This window comes from Rutidosis leptorrhynchoides, chromosome 1 (genome assembly GCF_046630445.1).
Source record: "Rutidosis leptorrhynchoides isolate AG116_Rl617_1_P2 chromosome 1, CSIRO_AGI_Rlap_v1, whole genome shotgun sequence".
Classification (NCBI taxonomy): domain Eukaryota; kingdom Viridiplantae; phylum Streptophyta; class Magnoliopsida; order Asterales; family Asteraceae; genus Rutidosis; species Rutidosis leptorrhynchoides.
In genome coordinates, this window is record NC_092333.1 from 650,374,162 (window position 1) to 650,399,750 (window position 25,589).

Here is a 25,589-nt window from a genome sequence, read left to right on the forward strand (position 1 = left end):
GTAATATCAGTCTTAAAAGCTTATTTTTAATCTTTAAGGAGATTATCCTTTCTGGGGATCTGATTCATTAGTCTTATCAAGCTAATTTGCACGGTGCCTCCCCATTGTACGAGATAAATCCTTCTCATGGTTAGGATAAATCTGACCACTTGGCGACCCTGTTTGATGCTGAGGTCCGTGGATTTCCTGCTGATTTTAGAGATGACTTTTCTAGATTTTTCGTCAACCTACAGCTGGTCTGGACGACAACTTCTTGACCTAAATCAAGAAGCGCGTGTCTTTTTCGGAAGACTTTACTTCCTTTTAATGATGGAATTGATTCACCGTGTAGATCCATCTTTCTTTCAAATATATTACAGTAAACCGGGTAAAACTGATTAGTATCATCCAAAACAAAAGTACCTGCAATAATCTTGTACAAAGATATGTGATAGATAGTTTTTAATTGAATAACTTGGTACATTCTCCCCACACTTAGTTTCTTTCTTTGCCTTTTTATTCTCCTTTATTCCATTTTAAATGAATTCAAGCGTTTTAGGTTGTTTCTCAATTTATGTCCTTTCCGAGGTAACGATAATTTCGGTGTTAACACCTAGTTTTCACCGTTCATAAATATGTATAAACATGATTTTGACTTCATTTAATTGAAAATTTTTCAAATTTTCGCAAAATTTGGCAAATAAACCAAGTATAAACCCGAGAGAATTTATAACCCTTCCCCACACTTAAGATCATGCAATGCCCTCATTTGCATGAAATCAGACTATAATTTAAATTCATGAGGGTGATTAGCGTAGAAAAGTGATTAAAAATACCGAGTTTGTAATTACAAAGCTCGTCGAATGATAGATGGCGCCTCATCGTTCATTCCTTCATTTGTTATATCATATTTGTTGTTTTGCGTCTTGTCGTCAAAATTAGTACCTTTTGCTGAACTTTAATGACAGTCTTTGAAAGTGCGTTGTTTTACCCTGTTTTGTACATAAGATAAAATACAAACATATATATATATATATATATATATATATATATATATATATATATTTTTGAAGTTTGGTTTATAACCCCACTTTTCAAAAATTTATAAAGTATAATATTTTTGGCATACTTTAAATCAATAAAATTAAAAATAATGATAACAAAATTTTTCGTCCCGCCCTCGGGTAAAGCAATTTCGGTTCAACGACCTAATCTTCAACTCACGACGAATTTTAGAAATCATTTTTTTAACTTAATGAAATAAAGTACATTTTTGTTTTTAAAAAAAAACACACAAAACATAAATTTTAAAAAGCATATTAATTTAATATAAAACCTACAAAACAAAAATTCAGAATGGAGGGAGAAAACTAGTTCTTTAGTGTCTGCTAGCGGAAAAGACCAATCGGATTCCATTCTCGGAACTACACGAGAACAGAACAAATAACTTTAGACAGCATTATCTTTTTAGAACATTCGAATCTCCCCACACTTAGGTAGCTGTGGTGTTGAAATTGTGATTAACTTCATTGTCAATTTCTCTTGGTCCATAATCAACTTGCCTATCTGTGACTTTTTCTTTAAGCCAGTGTCCGGCTTCTTCCGTAATATCCCATAATTCAACTAGCTTCGCCATTTCTTTAGGCGACAGATTGGATACTAACCGGTTACATAACTTAAAGTTCCCCTTACTTCTAGCATTAATAGCCCGTTTAAAAAGTTTCTTCATTGAACTGTTAATAACGGGGTCATTTAATTTCGTATCAATAACGGGGTTCTTTGTTATCATGTCATCATTAGGTGTTACTTCATTTTCCCCACACTTAGGCGTTTCATTATTATTAAGCACTACCGTTGGAGTTGGTAAAACAACATGGTTCTTACCAATCGTTTTTACTGGTTCAACGGTTTTGGTTGGTGGAGATTTAGACTTTCGAATCATAAAGGTGATAGATTTGTCACCACTTTTAAGTATCATTCTTCCATTTCCTACATCAAATAACGCCCCGGTGGACGCTAAGAATGGTCGACCTAAAATTAGAGGAATGTTTGAGTCCTCTTCTATGTCAATGACAATGAATTCGACTAGAAAGGTTAAATTACCTACTTGAATGGGTAGGTTGTCAGCAATTCCAACTGGGTGCTTAATGGTTTGATCAAAGAGTCGAACACTCATATCCGTTGGACTTAACTTACCTACACCTAATCTCTTATATAAGGACAGAGGCATAACACTCACACTTGCACCTAAATCTGCTAGTGCATCATACATAACACAATCACTAAGTAGACAAGGAACAATAAATTCACCCGGATCACCTACTCTAGGTGGAGGTTTTGGTGGAACTGTATTCACCGGGTTTACTTCTACGGTTTTTGTTTCTTGTACTTTTTTATTCTTTTTCTTCTTATTCTTTCCAGAGGTATCACAATCTTTATTACCTATTACTTGCTCATACTCAACTCCTTTTCTTGGAAACGGGATGGGTGGTTTGTATGGTGCCACCACTGGCTTTACATACTCGGGTGGTGGTGGTGTAACTTCTTCATTGTTACTCTCATCTAAAACCTTCCCATCTTCTGGTGCTGGTTTTTCAGAATTCGTTGAAACCATATTAACATTCTCATTCCGAGGATTTACTTCAGTATTACTCGGTAGCTTTCCTTGTTCCCTCTCACTCATCATGCTAGCAAGAGTACCTAAGTGTTTTTCTAGATTCAAAATGGAAGCTTGTTGAGTTCTTAATGACTGATCAAACCTCTCATTCGTTTGGGTTTGAGATGTAATAAATTGTGTTTGAGATTCCATTAGCTTTGCCATCATTTCTTCTAGATTTGGCTTTTTCTCTTCGGTTTGATGTGGCGGTTTATACAAGCTAGGTCTTTGTTGATTGAAAGTGTTGTTTTGAGTTGGTTGGTTATTCGGACCTTGTTGGTTGTACGAGTTGTTGTTGGGTCCATTTGGATTGTAAAGAATGTTTTGATTTCGATTAAAGTTTAGCTTTGGCGGTTGATAATTATTTTGATAATTATTTCCCGGCCTTTGGTTCATATAGGAAACATTCTCTCGTTGTTCCATCGTTAGTTCAATGTGACAATCTTTCAATAAGTGTGGTCCACCGCATTGCTCACAAATGATTCGTATTGCGTGAATATCTTTATTCATCTTTTCCATTCGTCTTTCGAAAGCATCTATTTTTGCGGAAACGGAATCAAAGTCATGGCTAGAATCGGCTCTAGCCGCTTTAGATGATTGAAAGATATCTTTTTCTTGATGCCACTCATGAGAGTGGGAGGCTGTGTTATCAATAATTTTGTAAGCTTCAGTTGCGGTTTTCTTCATAATGGATCCACCAGCGGTTATGTCGATGTCTTTTCGTGTGGCGATGTCTACGCCTTTATAGAAGATTTGTACTATTTGAAAAGTATCTAATCCGTGTTGAGGACATCCTCTCAACATCCTTCCGAATCTTGTCCACGCCTCATATAATGTTTCATTTGGATTTTGCGCGAACGTAACAATTTCTCCTTGAAGTCTCACGGCTTTGGATGCCGGAAAGAATCGTTTAAGAAATTTTTCAACTAAAACATCCCATGTGTCAATCGCCCCTTCAGGTAACGATTCTAACCAATCTTTGGCTTCTCCCTTTAAAGTCCAGGGAAATAACATGAGATAGATCTGCTCATCTTCCACTTCTCGGATTTTGAATAGTGTACAAATTCTTTTAAACGTACGAAGGTGTTCGTTAGGATCTTCATTCGGTGCACCACTGAATTGGCATTGGTTAGTTACCATGTGTAGAATTTGTCCTTTAATTTCATAATCTGGAGCATTAACTTCTGGCTTAATAATGGCGTGACCTTGGCCCGTGCGTGTGGCTCTCATTTGATCTTCCATACTTAGAGGTTCCGTTACTTCCATAATTGAATTTGTTGAATACGAATCACTAAAGGATTCTGATTTAATGGTTTGTGGCTCAGGAGGAATAATTAGTGGTTCAGGATCTTGGAATTGTCCTTGAATATGCTCCGGGTTCTTAATTGTGAAGTCGGGTTCAAAAGATGGATTATCGGAAATTTGAGTTGGAGTTCTTGTTCGACTAGATGATGATTCTAAAGAAAAATCAACGGCGGCGATATTCGTTAAACGATGTCTTGATCGAGTTACAGGTGGTGAACGTATGAAAGGTGGTGAACGTTTTGCTCGGTGCATTCACAGGATATCCTATTAGTTATAAAAATAGAAAAACTTATATAAGTTGTCCAATTAATAGACTTTTCTGATTTTGCCCACGTTTCGAATAGCCAAAAGATGTAGCAGGTAGCCAGGACCCTTTAAATCGGAAGCCCACAACTAGCCACTAACAAATCCAACTATTACTACGAACCAGAAAAATGTCAACGTCTATTAATTTAACCGCTTAAATAATTTTTCTTTCCGTTTTAAGATTTAGATAAGAAGTATAGAAAATTCTATATCCTATAACTAGAGCGTCGAGAAATAAGAAAGAAAAAGATTGCGCGTCGAAAAGTGTCGAAAAATAAAAAGGTTGAAAAATAGGCGACGAAAAATAAAAATAAGAAAATAGCGCGAAAAACGGTGTCGTAAAATTCTAAAGCACCTAAAACTTAGTCTAAGGAATAAGCACTTAAGGGATTTTACGGCAAAGCCTAAAAATTCTAGAAGTAAAAATAACTATGGCAAAACTAAACTTAATACTAAAAGTTGCGAATATAGTCTAAAAATCTAAAGGTAATAAAATTAAAAAAACATTTTTTTTTATAGACAAAATCTAAAAATATATTTTTTTTTATAATTTTTTTTTTTTTACGTTTTTGTTTTTTTTTTACGTTTTTTTTTTTTTTTTTTTTTTGACTTTTTTTTTTAAATGTTTTTTTTTTTTTTTTTACAAATATAAATTAAAAATATAGTGTTTCGCCGAGTTCCCCGGCAGCGGCGCCAAAAACTTGATGTTGAAGCGTGAGGGTACGAAATAGTATTATTTTTACTAGGAAATACTACAAAATATGACACAAGTTTTATTAATTTACGGATGGGATATACCTAAACCTTGCTACAACACTATAGGCAGTGTACCTAATCGTAGAGTAGTGTAGTTTTTAGTAAGTCCGGTTCGTTCCACAGGGAGCTGGTGATACTTACTATATTTTTAACTATATTTATATAAAATATATATAATTATATAAGTAGTAATATTATTATAAAAGGGGGGTTTTACCGTTTAATGACTGGTTTGTCGATTCTATATTTTAAGCGTAAAGATAAATGACGATAATTAAAGTGCGTAAAGTAATGACAATAAATAAAATGACAGTAAATAAAATTGCGAGTAATAAAATGACAGTAAATAAAGATACGATGAGAAATACAATAAAAGAATTATGCTTATTTAAACTTCCGTAATCATGATGTTTGACGTGTTGATTTTAATTTATTACCATGGGTTAATTGTCCTTTGTCCTGGTTTATTTGATACGTCTATCTGGTTTTTGTCCATAACAGTCCATCAGTCATAAATATAAAGTGCGAGTATCCTCGTCAAATTACCCTTATACCCGAAGTCAAATATTCCAACTGATTAAGGATTTAAACTGTGACGCAGTTATCACTTCTGTCAACAATTACACCAGTTATTACTGTATGTAATCCACCCCTGTTTTAATTAGTTTATGAATATTAATTCATCCACTTGATCAGAATGAATAATCAATTACCCAACCCAAATGATTAATTAAATGATTATAACAGATTCCATATGAACGTCACTAAATAGGACAACCATAATCATTATTAATTATTAGGTTAATTAATTTGAAGATAGGTTCGACAGACTCCAATGAGTTGTCACTCAATTAGACAATACCCCCCATCTATTAATAGTCAATAGTCCAATTTCCACAAGTGTCGTTCTTTTGTCCAAACCCCAATTATGGTACAAAGCCCAATTACCCAATTTTAGTAATTAGCCCAACATCATGATTACTTCGTTTTAAATAAGCATAATAATAACTTAGCTACGAGACATTAATGTAAAAAGGTTGAACATAACTTACAATGATTAAAAATAGCGTAGCGTTACACGGACAGAATTTCGACTTACACACTCAAACAATCTCTATCATAAATCTTATTATTATCATAATTTAAAATTAAAATTAAGATTATTGTTATATCTTATTAAGTTAACATTATGATAGAGATATAGAATATAGATATTGATATTTGATATTAAGGGGAAAGATATAGAAATAGAAAGATAGATTTAGGATAGAAAAATGTTCGTCCCCTATCGATCGTAATACATCGCTTTTATAGCGAAATTAGAATTGAAATTTTCATTTACGACCCCTGAACTATGCTCAATTAACAACTTTTTATTATTTAATATTATTCTTATTATGAATTATTTAAATATTATATTTTATTCTTGTGCATAGTTGACTCGTAATTTTTACACCGTTGCGTCGAGCGCTGAAAGTTGGTTCATGCCTCGGTTCCGGATTTTCGAACGCCCTTTCGTACAATTTTATATCGTGTACTTTGCGTTTTGTAACTTGTACTCTTGTCATTTTTAGACGTTCTTCATCAATAATTTGAACCTTTTTGATTGTATCTTGTACTTTTGAGCTTTTTGGACCTTTGCGTCTTCAAATCTTCGTTTTCGCCTTTTGTCTTCTCACTTATTTAAAATAAACGAATATTACTCGAAAATGGAACAATTGCAACTAAAATCTTGTCTTTCTTGGGGGATTTTGCTATGAAATATATGTTCCTTTTTAGCCTTATCAATCATCATCATCATCATCATCATTATCATTCATCAAAGCTAAGGTAAGTTTAACAAGAATAGAGATCGAAACAAAAGGCTGACTTTGGACAGCTGTTACGACCTCTATACAAATCGAAAAGATGCATAGTCAGTGGATAAGGCTCCGTATGTGAGTTCTCTAACCGCTGACCAATTTTCAGAACCTAACTCATCTTCGTTTGACCGTGGCGACAGTTTAAGTGCGAGTAGTTCAGAAATTTCACCACAACGTTACAAAGGCGTAGTACTTTTCAGAAGGCTATAAATCCTAAACCGTATATCGGATTTAGGCGAGGCCTAAACAAAAAGTCATCTACTCAAAACGAACTATCTGAAAATCAACTTTCCAGAAGCCCAGAGAGTCTGATCAGACCTTAAAAAACAGTAAACAAGTGCTCTGGTGGGATTCTTGGTGCTTGATGCTCATCACGGTTCTCATCCTTGATGCTTGTAGCTTCAAGTGTACAACTCATTGATGTGTTAGCATCACTTTGACCAAGATTCAACCATCAACACATAATATGTTAAGACCAAGTAAGAATACAACTCACTTAAGAGTTTTAGAAGGATGATGAACCAAGGATACATCATATTCTTAGTCTTAACACAAATACAAGTTCTATTTACAACTAAAGCTACAAACTTTCCTTCAATCAAACAAGTATGAACACAAACTTGATCAAACAAAGTAATGGAACCCTAAGCTAGAGAGCTTGAATCCTTTTCACACAAGTTATGAGATTACAAAGCTAGAAAGCTTGAATCTTTGGTGTTCTTGAAGATCTTGAAGCATAAAGCTTGGATCTTCAAGTTACATGAAGATCATAAACACAAGTTTTGATCTTTATAACAAAATAATGAGATCATAAGTTAGAAAACTTAGATCCAATAAAAGAAATGAAGATTCAAAGCTAGAAAGCTTGAATCTTGGTTGTTCTTGAAGATCCTTGAAGCATGAAGCTAGATCTTCAAGTTACATGAAGATTACAAACACAAGTTTGAATCTTTACAATAAAATAAAGAGATTAAAAGCTACAAGATTTAGATCTAACAAAATAAGTGAATATTCAAACCTAGAAAGCTTGAATCTTCCATGTTCTTGAAGGATTCAAATCCAAGTTTGAATCTACAATATATAACAAGATCTAAAAGCTAAAGAGCTAGACCCTTTGATGATGATGATGTCGTGAATGATAAGGGAAGAAAAAGAAGAAGAAAGTTTAAAACTTACGCTTTTTAGAGTGAGAAAGACTAGAGAGAGAATTAGAGAGTAAGTGTGTGTAAATTGTGAATGAGATCAAGTGTGAAATGCATGGAATTAGCTTGGTATTTATAGGAGGTGAGGGTGTGGGGAGGTGGTGGTGACCGTGGGGTTGGGGAGGGGACAAGGGGAACAACTTTTGCTTTTTGGTTAATGGTTGTCTAAAGTTGGTGCTTATGTTGGGATCTCATGCAACAATTGTGATTATGGTTAACAAAAATGCTAGTATGTTCTCTCTAATAATTGGGCATTTATCTTACATTAATATGGGTAACTAACTTATTAAAATTGGGCTAATTAAATAGTCCACTAGCTAGAGTAGGGTGGGCTTAAGTCCAACAAGGTAGAAAGTCCAACAAGACTAACTAGTGTGTTCCAGTAAATTACTAAGCGTAATTAAGCATCCAAAAACCCAAGTAATTGTTATTATAAAATAACAATTAGTATTTCGTAGTCATAATATTCCGATTATGACCAAAGTTAAACGTGTACCGACAAATATAGCTCGTTCTAAATGTTAAGTGACACTAACGGTCGTAAAGGCTTTCGGGGATCAAGTTAAGTAACCTACGTACTTAAAGGCACGTTTTCACATATAAATGAAAGTAATCCACATGTAGTAAGATCCCAAAGTATATTATAGCTCAGTACGCACAAATACGCAGTTTCGTGAAAGCACAAAGCACAAAAGCAAGTCGAAAAAGTTGGGTCGTTACATTACCCACCTGTTAATGAAAATTTCGTCCCGAAATTTTAAGCTGAGGTAGATGGTAGATTTGTGAAGAGGTGAGGATATTTTTGTTTTCTGATCCTCTCGCTCCCAAGTAAACTCAGGTCCTCGTTTTGCATTCCATCGGACTCGAACGATCGGAATCTTGTTGCGTTTCAAGGTCTTGACGTCACGGTCCATAATTTCGACAGGTTCTTCCACGAAATGGAGTTTGTCGTCAATCGTAAACTCCTCGAGAGGTATGACGAGTTCTGGTTCGGCAAGACATTTCTTCAGATTCAACACGTGGAAAGTGGGGTGAACTGCGCTCAATTGAGTCAGAAGATCCAAACGGTAAACAACGGGTCCAACACGCTCCAAGACTTCAAAAAGACCAATACATCGCGGATTCAACTTCCCACGCTTTTCGAAACGGATTACACCTTTTCAAGGTGCGAATTTCAACATAAAGCGGTCGTCGATTTGAAATTCGCTATCTCTACGTTTAAGGTCGGCATAGCTCTTTTGACGATCACGGGCCGTCTTGAGCCTCGCTTGAATTTGGACAATCTTCTCAGTTGTTTCGTGGACGATTTTGGGACCGGTGAGTTGTTTTTCACCCAATTTGGCCCAACAGATAGGAGAACTACATTTACGGCCATATAATGCTTCAAAAGGTGCGGCCTTAATGCTTGCGTGATAGTTGTTGTTGTAAGAGAATTCGGCTAACGGCAAATTTCTCTCCCAAGCTTTCCCGAAATCAATAACACAAGCACGTAACATGTCCTCCAGGGTTTGGATCGTGCACTCGCTCTGTCCATCGGTTTGCGGGTGATACGCTGTACTCATATCTAGACGTGTTCCCAAGGTGTGACGACCCGGAAATTTCCGATCAAATTTATACTTAATTTTATATGGTTTCGACATTTTATATGATTTCGACATGATAAGCAAAGTCTATAGGGTTGAGTCTCAAAAAAAAATTTGAACTGTTTCATATATTCAATTGTCCTTCGACTGTTTTCGACGATTCACGAACCATTGTGTAAATAAATATGTGTATATATATATATATATATATATATATATATATATATATATATATATATATATATATATATATAAGTATATATATATTAATATGAATTAATAAAATACAAAATAAGCATTTGAATTGGAAATATAAAGTAATATACAAAATAATTAAACTATTATTAAAATGAATCAATATATATATGACTTTTATAAAGAATTAATATTATATGTAAATTGTAATATATAAATATATATATATATATATATATATATATATATATATATATATATATAAATATTCAAATAGATTATTATATAAATCAAGTAATACATAATTAATAAAAGGTAACGTTAATATATTAAATCTTATTACAACTAAAAATATATTTGTTACATTAATTACTTTCATTATTATTATTAATATTATAAAAATTAAGAATTTTTTTTTACTTTACCAAAGTTATGAGTTTTAACTTTCAAATTTATCTTTAGTAAATACCATTATTAATGATATCATTATTATTATTAGTATTACTTTGATGTTATTATTAATATTATTATTCAATATATAACATATAGATAAGAAATTTGATATATATATAAATTGTTATATTATTAATATTACTAATAAAATTGTTATCATTATTATAATTATTATTATTATTATCATTAATAAAATTTTAATTATCATTTTATTATTATTAAATGTCATTAATATTAATATCATTTTTAATCTTAATATTATTTTGATTATTATTATTATTATTATTTCTATTTCTATTATTATTATTATTATTATTATTATATTATTATTATTATTATTATTATTATTATTATTATTATTATTATTATTAGTATTTTTATTAATTCTAATATTAATAACTCTATTATTATTAGTAATATATTTATATTTATTTATTATTAATAATATTAAATATATAATAACATATATATTTTATTGAATTCTGTTAAAAACCACGATTGTACTTAATTAATTATTTATATATTTTTGTTTATGTCGGGTTTTTTTGTTACCAGTCGATGTCCATTCTCAATACATACAAAAATCAATCACCTCATAGTACTGCCTAAGATATTCGATTACCAGCTATATATACAATCCCAGGAACCCAACAAAATCTGTTATCAATCGATATCCCTTTTTTATTTTTTTTATTTTTTTTCTGATCGAATAATTTGACTATCGACAATTTGGGCTATAAAATCAATTGAATTATTTGTAATGTTGGTCATCTCATTGAGTTCTTTCATCACCATTATCAAATACAGTAACAATTAAAACAGCATCCATTTTTACGAATTTAACAGAAAATTTTTTAAAAACCGAAGCAAGTGCTCTGTACGTGTAATTTTTTACTCAACTTCTGATTTTGAATGAAATTGTCAAATCCTTAATTGCAGTTTTGTTAAGAATCTGTTACTCAAACTTTCTGCAAAATCTCATGTTCCAATTCTTTATACCGAACTTTAATTTTCGAGTCAAAGTTTAAAGATCAAAAAGTCAAAATATGTGTTCATCGTGAAATTCGAGTTCTTGTTGATATTTCTGAATCAATTAATGATTTGGAAAGTTTTTATGAGTGAATTGAAACATATTTTGTGTTATAACCTTCAGCTAAAACGATCTAAATTTTAAAATTAGCAATTGTATTTTTTTTCTTATTTCCTGTCGAACAGTAACTGCTGTTCTGAATGTTTTTTTTATTTTTCACGTTTATTAAATGAGTAATTCAACTTACAAATTGTTTATAAATCAATTTCACATTTTTAAAACAAACGAATTGTAGTTCTGTTTGTATAAAATGGATCCCTGGTCGATTTAAAAGTTTGGAGAAGAATAAGATATTAGAATATGGGTTATATATAAACGGGTTCTATTTAAATCAGAAAAGCATGACGGATCAGATGGTTGGGTATGATGTGGGTGAGCGAGAGGTCTCGGGTTCGAGCCCGGTCTCGGGCAATTCTTTTTACAGAAGTTTTTAAAGGGTATACACTTTTTATTTTTATTATTATTATTTTTATTATTATTATTATCATTTTTATTATTATTATGATTACTATTATTATGTTACTATTATTATTATTAATAATTGTTATTATTACAAGTATTATTATTATTATTATTATTATTGTTATTATTATTATTATAATTATTATTATTATTAGTATTATTAATGTTATTATGATTAATATTATTAGTAATATAGTTATTATTATTATTATTATTATTATTATTATTATTATCATTGTTATAAGTATTATAACTAATATTATTATTACTAATATAAGTATTACTAGTGTTAGTATCATTATTATTATTATAAAAATGATACAACTTATTATTATAAATATTAGTATTTGTATCATTCCATAAATAATAGAGTTATTATTATTACCATAGTTATAAATATCATAACCATTATTATTATTATCATCATTATAAGTATTATTATTAATATTATCATTATTATTATTAATATGATTATTAGTACTGCCATTATTAAACTTATTATCATGATTATCATTCTTACTAAAATTATCATATCACTAAAACTATTAACGTTATTACAAATAGATATTTTTATATAAAAATACATTACACTATATTTTATTATTAAAAAGATATTAATTAAACTATATGTAAAAAGATATCAATTAATATATATAAATATATATTAAACTTTAATATATAGTTTTATCATTTATGATAAATAATAGTTATACAAAATATATGAACTAAATATGTTAAATTCATCTAATTAACATATAGTATAACAAGTATAGAATTAATAACAATATATATATATATATATATATATATATATATATATATATATATATATATATATATATAATTACTCGATTACGATTATGGGTATTAATAAGTATACAAATGATATAGGTTCGTGAATCCGAGGCCAACCTTGCACTTGTTCAATGCCATCATATGCTTAATTACTACGAAATACAATATTGTGAGTTCATTTGATTCCCTTTTACTCTTTACATTTTTGGGACTGAGAATACATGCGCTGCTTTATAACTGATTTACAACTGTTTTATTAAATGCCTTTGAAATTTATATTTTTGATCTGAGAATACATGAATTGCTTTTATAAATGATTGACAAAATAGACACAAGTATTCAAAACTATATTCTATGATAGAATTATTTCGATTCAGAGGTTAGATTATATAAAGATTGTATTATCGACCATCGGTGAGATGATTTTGTCATTGCACTACACATTAGCTACCGAAATGGTTCGATTTAGTAGTTAGTAACGGTGAGATGATTTTGCATTGCACTACGCACTAGCTACTGTTTTAGCTACCATCGGTGAGATGATTTTGCATTGCACTACGCACTAGCTACCGATGTATTGTATTGTATTGTATTGTATTCGATTTTGTAGTTAGTAACGGTGAGATGATTTTGCATTGTACTATGCACTAGCTACCGTTTTAGCTCCCTCGGTGAGATGATTTCGCATTGCACTACGCGTTAGCTACCGTTGTAAAATTATAGTGTATTAACTACCACGGTGAGATTATTTTGTCATTGCACTACGCATTAGCTACCGTTGGTGAGTTGTTTTGAAAGGTTCCGGTGTTCTTCATATGAATGATTTTACAGCAGGAGTAGACCTGCACAGATTGTTTTCTAACTATAAGTATCTTGTGGTCTATTACAATATTGAAAATGATTGATTATGATAAACTAATGAACTCACCAACCTTTTGGTTGACACTTTTAAGCATATTTATTCTCAGGTATGAAAGAAATCTTTCGCTGTGCATTTGCTCATTTTAGAGATATTACTTGGAGTCATTCATGACATATTTCAAAAGACGTTGCATTCGAGTCGTTGAGTTCATCAAGATTATTATTAACTCAATTATAGTTGGATGTATTATGAAATGGTATGCATGCCGTCAACTTTCGATGTAAAGAAAGTTTGTCTTTTAAAAATGAATGCAATGTTTGTAAAATGTATCATATAGAGGTCAAATACCTCGCAATGAAATCAACTATTGTGAATCATTTATAATCGGTATGAACTGGTCCTTTCAGTTGGTATCAGAGCGGTGGTCTTAGCGAACCAGGTCTGCATTAGTGTATCTAACTGATAGTCGTTAGGATGCATTAGTGAGTCTGGACTTCGACCGTGTCTGCATGTCAAAAGTTTTGCTTATCATTTCGTGTCGAAAATCATCTGCTTATCATCCTTAGAAAATTTCTTGCTTATCATTCTTAGTATAGACACATGTTACTACATTAATTGCATGAATAGTGTATAGACAAGATTCGTATCTTAGCGTATCTACTAATTCATATCTTAGCGTATCTGTTACTGTAAACTTTGCCAGACATATTTCGTAAATCCTTCCGTAATCTACGAAATCTTTTGCTCTATATATGTAGATATTCTTTGTAATTAGAATACCATCTGATAGTCGAAAATCATTTCATACCGAAAAACCCTTTACTCAATAGTACGAAATGGAACTCGTCACTAGTTCATGTTCTCCGGAACCCGACCGCTATTCCGACATGGATGTTCACCTAAGCTTCGAAAGCAGCGTCACTAGAATGAATCAACCAATCAACCATCCCTAATTCATCTGATGGGTTCGTAGTCGACTTAATCAATGGATACGCAAAGAAGGCGATCCCTTCCACCAACCGAATTCACCTCTTGGTGAAGAACTTGAAGCACTTACCGGCGAACCTATCCGAAACACCATATTCACTCACATTGCCAGGATATCTCACAACGATTATGTTCTATCCACAATTCTAAACCTTATTCATCCGCTCGTTCCGACCGACAATCATTCCGGGATAATGGAAGAAGTCAACGAGCTTCGCGCTCGAATAATCAATTTGGAGAATATAGTGCAAAACGTATCAGCTTCAGCAACATCACCAGCACCAACAGTACCACCAACATCAATACCAGTACCACCAACAACCCAAGTTTCAACATCACACGCCTCAACATCTCATTATGTACCTCGAGCATAACCATCGTTCTACATGACGTTCTACACCATTCATCTTCGTTCGACATGCGATTATGTAATCTCTAATGTTTTAGAGATTATATATTCTAGTTCTAACGGTAAATCAAATGAGATTAATATCATATTGACTCATTAAATCCATGATTATATCTGAAGAAAATATATATGTATATATGTTTTCATAAAGATTGTAATTAAAAATTCTTTGTACAAACTGTTAATGGTGAAAATATTTTAACGGGTAGGTAATTCTCGAGGAATATTTAGATTTCACATTAATAAGTTACACTGTACATTCTTCGAATCTGATTCAACAGTCACACACACTTTCTCTCTTCACATTAATAAGTTACACTGTACATTCTTCGAATCTGATTCAACAGTCACACACACTTTCTCTCTAATTCTCTCTCTAGTCTTTCTCACACTAAAATTGTAAGTTCTTGAATTTTCTTCTTCTTCTTTTTCTTTATTGAATCACGACATCGTCATCATCATCAAAGGATCAAGCTTTTTAGCTTTTTGATCTTGTTACATCTTGTAGATTCAAACTTTGATTTGGAATCTTCAAGAACATGAAAGATTCAAGTTTTTTAGCTTTGAATCTTCATTTCTTTGTTGGATCTAAGTTTTATAGCTTAAGATCACTTTATTTTGTTAAAAGATCAAAACTTATGTTTATGATCTTCTTAAAACTTGTAGATCTAGCTTTATGCTTTAAGGATCTACAAGAATGTTAGAGATCCAAGCTTTCTAGCTTAGGGTTTCATTATTTTGTTTAGATCTAAGCTTTATAGCTTATGATCTCATTACTTTTACTAGATCTTAGCTTTCTAGCTTATGGTCTCATTAATCTTGTAAAAATCCAAGCTTTCTAGCTTAGAGTTTCTTAATACTTGATATCTAAGTTATTATTGTAGATCTCACTTACTTGGAACCTTTCTTTGATTTTTGTGGTGATAAAAATCAAGTCTCCATCATCTCATATGATGAAGATGCATAAACTTGTATCAAAATGACAAAGGTTGAAGCTTTATTGTGTTTATACAATAAAGAGGCAACTTTGATGTTCAAAACTTATAGAAAGTTAGCTTTTACTTTTAGTTGTGTGTTGATGGTTAAAACTTGGTCATGATGATGCTAAAACATCAAAGAGTTGTACACTTTTGGCTTATACGCATCAAGGATGAGAACCGTGATGAGCATCAAACACCAAGAAACCCATCGGAGCACTTGTTGCTGTTTTTCAGGGTCTGATCAGACTCCTGATACTTCTGGAAAGTTGATTTAACAGATAGTTCGGTTTGAGTAGATGACTTTTCGTTTAAGACTCACCTAAATCCGATATACGGTTTAGGATTTATAGCCTTCAGAAAATCACTACGCGAGCATTAATCAAGAAATAGAATACCAAATACCTTTGCTGGTAAACCGAAAACTGGAATCAACTGAAAATGGATTTTGGCTTGCAACACGAAAACTGGAATTAGAGTTGGAATTGGAGAAGATATTATTGGTAAATTGATAAAAGGAAACAAAAAAGTATGTTGTTCATGAAGACCCGATTGTCCAAGGCATGGAAAGTATGGCGCAACGGTACTTGTTTGTACAGATGATGAAGCAACCCCTTGTGCGGCCTTTTTTATAATATTTTCGGTCGGCGCCGACCCGGTTAATACTCCTCTCCCGGTTCGAAACTTGGCCGGTCGACATAGGGCAAACGGTGAACAGAGGACGTATGTGAGTTAGAGGGGTAAACGTGGACCAATGGGAGAGAAACAATCCCACTTGTATTTAATATGTGTTTAATTAAGTCTTGAAAAATATATAAATTTTTAAATAAAAAAAAAATATATAAATAAATAAACTTGTGTATCCTAATTTATAGGATCGTTAAAATGCGAACAAACCAAATTCATTTGCCATTGAATCGGTCCTTCTCCCTACAAATTTAAACAATACCAATAATAATAACTTTATTTCGTTCTCTGCGTTCTCGGAAAAAAGTACGAATCTTAATATTTTATTCGATTCGATACACATTTGATCCATGGATTAGGGTTTCATAGTTATAATCTTCGTTCATAATCGATATATATGATGTTTGTGCAGGTTATCCAGGTTGTTTCCAGTTGCAGTTTTCTTGAAAATGTAAGTTTCATTTGCTATTTTGATGCTGCTTTATCGTATACACACTTAAAATATATGCATACACGCTGATCTAAATCTAAATACCTAATTATAAAGAGTTATTAATTGACGAAATCAATTTTGTGCAGTAAACGTTAGTTGTAGTATATTGGTGTGTTAAATCGTTAGCCACTTAGTTATATAGCTTTGGATTTTTTCAATATGATTGAGTTTATGCATCTGAACATGTTACTTGCAATCTCAAATGCAAAAGGTTACAGTACTTTTTTTTTTTTTTTTTTTTTATTTCAAAAATCTGTTTACTGATTTTTTGCAACAAAGAGGATGAGAAAATCGATAATTACAATCTAAAAAGTTTCCAAAACGATGTAATTATTTGACAAAATATCGAAAAAGCTATTTGGATGTGAATTCTGTTGCTAGTATTTAGAAACTAGCAAAATAAAATTGTTGGCAAAAATAAGGCCCCGTTTGGCTCACGGAATCCAATGGGATCCCATGGGATCCCATTCCGCCGGAATCCCATTGTATTCCGTGAGCCAAACCGGGCCTAAGAGTCTAATCTGTGTCGTTTGTGAAAACGATTAAACGCTCCAAGATGTTTCGTTTCTGCCTTTTATCGGTTTCTTAATAGCAAAACAACTCCATTTTTTCTGACTTCTATGCAATTTCATATTGGAAGATGGTTGAAAAAATGTGTATATGTAATATGTATATACTTATATGCTGTACACTGTTACGAGAACATATATCCAAATGAAAAAAGCATGAGTAATTACACTCGATGTGATAACTAAACCAATTCCTGAACAATTTACATTTTCTTTATACATCTAAGCATTTTTTAGGCCAAGTTTTACAGTTTCTATTGGCTAATTGGCTGACTGTAAGTCGTCTTAGCTGAGTATCTTGTAGAAAGTGTCATGTTGTATTATCTTTGCAATAATTTGATTTTTGTGTGTGGGTAAATCCAAGTGGATATCTTGTGACTCTAATACCGATAATGAGGACTACTCAGTACCAACGTGTAGTATTTTATGCTACATTTTACAAATCTTACTGAGCTGCTAATATGGCTAATATCCACCTCTATTTCTATTAACGTTTTGTCACTCGTTTATATGTAACATTGTCTGCTAGCTTATGCCTTTGTGCCTTGCATTATGTTTTTGAAGGATTACTATATGCATAATGCATTTGATACTTTGATTTGTCATCTAATGAAATCATCTTCTACTAACCTATCATTTTGTTCTTATCATTAAAGGGGTGATGCAGAACCAGTTGACCAAAAAAGGTATCTAGAAGATTCATCCAAGCCCAAGTGTGTTAGACCTCTCATCGAGTATCAGGTGCTTTTAACTATCTGAAACTCAAGTGCCAATTTTTTACAATCGTAATATTTTTTGCAAGTTAACGTGCCTCCTGAAATAGTACTGTTTGATGAGACTGCACATATCGTATGGGTTGATGATAATGTCTCTATTATAATGCAACATGTATTACCTGTTGATCATATAAAAGATGTGTAATATAAACCACCCTGCTCGGGTATTACATATGGGTTTATATTGATTATAATTTTGATGTTAGGTGGGATAATTTTAGGTGGATGAAACGTCATAATTATTTCAGCGTGTCCTAATATAGCATCCTTGTAAATTTCATACGTAACTTCAGAGAAAAATCGTAGTCTTAAAACTCGGCAGTTTACGTTCTGTCCTTACCGAAGTTGAAACTTAATATGAGGTTAAGCAAGTCTCGGAGATCTATGGTGACTCCTTCAACGGTTTTAATGCGTCTCTCTTTAATCCCTTTATATATTATATAACACCCATATTAACTTTACAGATATGACAAAGAAAATAAGACCGTTAAACGAATATTTTATTGTTATTTATGAACAAACCGACAGTACAACTAAAACATTTCAGCACCTCACCCCCAAAGACCCGAAAAACTATGATGTGTTACATTTTATTTTTACCCTGAGTATAAATATAAACTAGTTTATTACCCCGCGAAATCGCGGGATTGTGTATGAAAATATGTTGTGCGAGATTATGTATGAAAATATGTTGTGCGGGATTATGTATGAAAATTTGTTATAGCAGAGTAATACATTTTCGAAAAGTAAAATTTATTTTTTATTTAGTTACATACTAGTATACAGTAGGCTTTCCTTTCTTATACCTTAGGTATTTTTCTGTGAATTGTACATAGACTGGGAAAAAAATTTATAAAGTGTTGACCATTTTCTATATGGGCTTAGACATTAGATCTGTGCTGTTTAAAATTCGTTTATTTTGAGTTGTTAGTTTAGGAGTTTCTAGGATAATGATTATTGACTGGACGTTTTGGTTGCAAATCCAGTAAATTGATGACATTAATACGTACAGCAGGTGACATGATACACAATTTTGTGTGTGATTATAATGATATGGCATTTTAACGCTTTAGGTGTAACTTTAGATTGCTGAATTACATGAACAAAAGTTTTACAAGGGTTAGAATGTTAGATGGCATAACACCAGATTTCATCAAATCATATATTACTTGAGACTCTTAGCTGTCTTTGTTTTACCTAATAGGTAATTCGTATGACATAGCAAGTTAATATGCTTGACATATAGGGCTCAAAGTATTCATCTGGAAGATCAAGAGTATTTTTGGAATTTGCTGTCAGTTAAATAGGTTTCCTCTATTTTTGTTTGGTTGTTTGAGTTACAGAGGTTTCTTTGCATGGTTCACATATCAATTTTAGGTTTTCATCCTAATTTATTTGTCGAAAACATGTTAAATGGGCCGAAGTATTCACATTTCTGAAATATTTATTAATTGTGCTATTGACAGGCATGCATAAAAAGGGTTGAAGGAGATGAGACTGGAGAAAAGCATTGCACTGGACAATACTTTGATTATTGGCATTGCATCGACCGAGCTGTATTCTTCTCTCCGTCTATCTCCTTTTCTTTATTTCCATATAACAAATAGTTTGTTAACTGATTTTTTTTTTTTTTTTTTTTTTTTTCTCTCTCGCTGCAGGTCGCACCAAAGCTATTTGACAAACTCAAGTAAGAAAAGAGGTTTACATCTTGCATTGTGGTTCTCGATTTGTTGACAGTAGATGTGTATGCATGGGCTTCTTGATAACATAGTCCTGTACTTTGAAATCAAATAAATAGCATCTATAATATACTCAAATGGATTTCATTTGGTTGAGTATTTTACTTCTGTTTCTAGAGCAATAATGTTACAGCAAATTGTTTATGCTATCATTTCTTTGTATAACGAATGAATAAACGTAGGTGGCGACTTTTACATGCTTACATTTGATTGTTTGCGCTCTTTTATATACATTTGTTGGCCATGTGTCTTTCTTTACCTCGAGTGGAGGGATGGTCGGGGTAAAGAAAGGACTTCCTATTTTACATTTATATATTTATATACATATAAATAAATAAATGATTTATGATTATTTACATCTTACTTCTTCTACACATAACAGTAACAGAAATGGATTGTATATTGTTTCTGTAAATTATTACGCGTACCATTTTCTGGGCAGTCAAGATTAGTGACCAAAGATGATGAGCCAAAGATGATGAGCCAGCTGTTACATATTCTCTCAGAAAGCATAAGAAACCCAGTTTACAAATACCACGAACCTTATATTATTAATTTTTGTAAGGGTGTTCCCAATGGTGAAGCTCCTCCCTGAGAGGACTAGCCGCCACATTAACACTTACTTCTCAAGACTAATCAAGGACTAAACACTACCAACAATGACATACTTCATCAAATAAATTGGAACCCACTATATTAATTAATTAATTAATTAATTAAATGTACAACTAGATAAGCAAAAGGTATCACACAATATAACATAATCCTCGGTCCATGAATATGATTGAAATAGACATAGATAAGGAATAAAAGCTGGACTAGAGGCTGGACTATTTGCTGCCAATGGTGTCCTCGAGGACTAAGAGGAGGACGGTTTGGAAAGCATAACCGTTCGGAGCACCCTAATAATATTATTATTTTTTTTTTTTTGAACGGCGATATCGACATCGAATGCTCTCATTTGTCACCCACACACGCGTTAGGAGGAAACCCAATTCGCGACGATGTTGGCAGTACCATCGAAGGTTGGGAAAACCCCCAAGAGACCTTCCCAAATCGCATTGATGTTGGTAGTACCATCAAAGGTTGAAAATTCCATGCTTGGAGTGAGGATTGAACATAGGTTGGCAGTACCCCAAGTTGAATCCCACCCCATACCACTCAAGCCAAGCTTCGGTGATACCCTAATAATATTATTATTTATTATGTTAACTGATAATAATTAAAATTTTTTTTTTTTTTTTTTGAAAGGCAATTTTATTGCAAACCAAAAAGAATACACGAAAGTTGCGAAGCGAGCAACTCAAAGACTAACACTAAGTTTAGCTCTATGCCTAAACTAAAAGCATAAACACGACATTTACAACGCGACACTTAATTATTTAGACACGATCTTGGATTGGTTAGCCATGTAAGCCAATCGACTTTTCTCCCTCTCGACCTATTTGAAATCCAATCAAAAGTCATCACTTGAATTTCGTTTAGCGCGACCGGACCGTTCCAACATTTCCCGTGGAAGACTTTATTATTTCGATTCTTCCATATTAGATAAGCGCATACCCACTTTACCGCTTGCCAAACCAATTTCCTTATACCGTTGACGAAATACCATTAGAATCATTGAGAGCCTCGGCCAAACTAAAGTCCGCAAAGTTACCAAGATTCCACCGTTTATACACACGATCCCAAATATCAATAGCATGAGAACAAAAAATAAGTGAGTGATCTACCGTTTTCAAGCCGTCGTCGCAAAGAGGGCACCGAACATTATCAAGATCAATGCCCCGCTTGTCAAGTTCGACACGTACCGGTAATCTTTTCTTTAATGCTCTCCAAATAAAAAATTTATATCTTTTTCGGAATTAATTTGTTGCGAGTTGTGAGCTGTTGCGAAGGATTGTCTCTAAGTACCTGTTCGTCGATTAAATTGGACAGCTTCTTTACTTCGAAAACACCATTATTGGCCAACTTCCAATGCCACGAGTCGCTGCTCCTGTAACTGAAAGAGAAAGAAGAAATTAAGTTATAAAGGCTATTCCATTCTCCCAGCGTTCGTCCAGTAGGTTCTCTTCGTCATTCCAATGAGGTTGTTGTGCTATTGTCGAAGTCAGATGGCTTGATACGGTCCCTGATCAATGCATCTGCATTGCATTCCAAACGGTACAGACGAGGGAAAATAGTGCTTAACTTTTCTTCTCCAATCCAAAGATCGTTCCAAAAAGACGTTGCTTCGCCGTCGCCAATCTTTCTAACAAATGAGTTCTTGAAAGGAATATGAATTTCCTCCAAATACGCACCTGCGAACACAATATTACGCCAAGTACCCAATGTCGACAAATGGATATTACCACTTTCCGACACAAGGCCCCCGCATACACCATAAATGATTCGAATTACTTTGACCCATAGGGAGTTGGTTTCGGTTTTGAACCTCCACCACCATTTCCCTAGTAAGGCAAGATTTTTACCACGTAAAGACCCAATATTTAACCCCAGTTCCCATAAGTATTAATGACGTTTTCCCATTTAACCCAAGATATTTTTGAATTTGAACCCGAGCCCCCAAAAAAAAAGATCTCCTCACACTCTCAAGTAGTTTTATCACACAAGACGGAGCACGAAATAGCGAGAAATAGTACAACGGGAGACTATTGAGAACCGATTTAATGAGAACTGATCTTCCTCCATTCGACAACGACCGCATTTTCCAACCCGAGAGACGACTATGAAATTTATCTATAACCGGGCGCCAATCTTTGAGTTTGTTCATTTTCGATCCAATTGGTAAACCAAGGTAGGTACAAGGAAACTTACCTACTTGGCAACCTAAGTGCCTTGCAATAATATTAACTTCATCCATTTCAACACCAACACCGAAAACACAACTTTTTTGAAAGTTTACTTTTAAACCCGAAGCGTGTTCAAAGCATTTGAGGAGTTTACCAAGGTACAGGAGCATTTCTTTATTTTATTTACTACGCTTTATCAGTCAATCATCACAAGCATTTCTTTATTTATACTATTAGTTTAATTCTCACATGAACAAGACCGTAAATGCTTTGAAAAAAGTATATAACTTTAGTTTGATGGTATTTTATATGTATTAAATATCTAATAAAAAATGAACACTAATTTTAAAGTTAACCACAATTAAGATTGTTTTTATTTATTTATTTATTTATTAAAGGCAAGAACCCAAAGTGAGGTTGGTGGGGATTGAACCTGAGTCTCGTTTGGAGATTCCCAAACACCCAACCACTCAACCACCCCTTTGGAGTTACAATCAATTTATTAGAACATTTATCAAATTATCTATTAGAGTTAACCATTTAGAGTTCAAATTATCTATTAACCATTAAAAGAATTAAACAATATACACCTCTAAAAATTTATTAGAACATTTATCAAACAATATATTTTTTATTTTATGTAATGATTTATATGATAATTTCATATTATTTATGACGTTTATTCATAATAATTACCAGTTAGTACTTTTAAATTATTAAAGTAAGAATCATTTAGCACTTAATTATTTTGTTTTATCAAACTATGAAAATTTTCACTTGTTAGTGTGAACATAGGGTGTGTTTGTAATATTACTATATTAGTATGGTCGAAAAATAATTAGTAAATCTAGTATACCTGGATTTCCCTAATTATGGTTCTGTTCTCAACCACTTTATTGGATATCTCACATTTCTTTTTTTGGGAGGTGATCCTTCCACCACTCCCATTTTACCATACACCACCAAATCATGTTGTTAGACATTTTTACCCTTTCCCCTAATTTGCCATATTACAACCTTTATTTTTAACACCACTTAAATTAAATCAATTCTCCTCACAACTTACTTATTAAATAAGTAGAAGAATTGTGTACGATTGATCGGAATCAATGGGATTAAACTGCCATGGCTATAAACTCCACTATTATAACTCATTCAACTTCCGTACAATAATTTGTGCTATCGCTCTCCAATCAAATTATTATAAAGTACATTAGCTAGAGGCAAATTAAAATATCTTTAGAAGATGCACAATAATTTTTAAGGGTTTTAACTCAAAGATGTGATTAGCAAACATTAATTTGATGTCAATTAACAGAACCCTAAGGCTCACAAACTTTTTGCACAAAAAAAAGAAGAAAACCTAAAAACAAAAGATAAACAAAAATAAGAAGCGAAATTGTGAAGTGGTTTAATTGAACACTTCGCTTGATGAGACAGTAGACGAGCAATGAAGTGGTAGAACCTTCAATTGAAAAATGATACGATGTTAAAGTCTGGAGGAAAGAGTTTTAATTGCAAAATTTAATTTTAGTTTTAATTAAAAAAAGGATGTGAATTGAGAAATAAGATAAAAGGGTAAAAATGTCCTAAAACATTTATTGGTGGTGGATGACAAAAATGAAGTGGTGTAGGGATCACTTCCCTTTTTTTATGAAAACCGGATCTCTCAAATCCGGGTTTAAAACTTTATGTGATCATATGTATTTTTTAAGTAAAAAAAAAAGTTACTGGCTCATACACACAAAGAAGGTAGCAGGAAATCACGACTACTTTTGGTATGCTTACTTTTTACTCTCCAAAAGCTAGCACGAAATCACGATTACTTTTGGTATGCTTTCACTCGAAGTTGCCTATCACGCCCCCGATCAGAAAACGTGTGAGGGACTTTGAAGGGAGAACTAAGACAAAGCCGGACTTCTCAAATTCGGTTTAGGGTGAAATGAACAAATCCGTATTTGAAATATCGGTATGCTAGATTTACAAAATTATTTTCCTGGCTCCGCCAAATTGTTCAAAAAAGGAGTGTGACTAGAGGGTGCGCATAATGCGCAATTCACTCGGTACCAGATCTAGCACTCAAGGGGCTTGACTACCCGAGGTTTTACCTTCTATGGGGAGCCAATGTGCTCGTTCATAGGAGAGTTCGTCGCTTACCCAAAAATTATTTTTTTTACCATATTAAGAGTACAAACCAAGGTTGTAAAAGTCGCGAGTCGGGGACGCATCGGTCGAGACCTAAAAAGGACATATCGGCCGAGTTGGGGACGCATCGGGGACGCATCGGTTGTTGACCAACGTTGACTTTATTAATAATTTCTTAAATATATATTTATATATGTATAAAATAGTTGATTATTTACCATAAATTTCTTAAATAAGAACTTGAATTTATATACAATCAAACTTCAAACTCAATTAATATTACCGAGTACATAATCAGTAAGGACAGAGAGAAAAGAGCGGCCCAAAAAATGAAAACAAACCCTAATTTTAAAACATATCACATCTTGACGAAAATTTGACTGATTTTGACCGTTGTTGACTAACTTTGACCGTCATTGACAGACTTTGACCGAACTTTTAGCTTTGACCGTCTTTTGAGTCGTTTTTAAAAAAAACGGGACGGAGAACCCAAAAAAAACGGCGCATCGGCC

The 25,589-nt window shown here is 32.7% G+C and overlaps 1 protein-coding gene across 1 annotated transcript; it reads left to right on the forward strand.

Annotated features, from left to right (window-relative positions):
• The first annotated feature begins 16,753 nt into the window (after positions 1-16,753).
• LOC139885778 (cytochrome b-c1 complex subunit 6-1, mitochondrial-like) lies at positions 16,754-20,426 on the forward strand. Its single transcript, XM_071869534.1, has 5 exons — positions 16,754-16,872; positions 16,979-17,017; positions 18,285-18,369; positions 19,871-19,960; positions 20,063-20,426. Coding segments are annotated over exons 2-5 (210 nt in total). The 5' UTR covers positions 16,754-16,872; positions 16,979-17,015; the 3' UTR covers positions 20,096-20,426.
• The last annotated feature ends 5,163 nt before the right edge of the window (positions 20,427-25,589 follow it).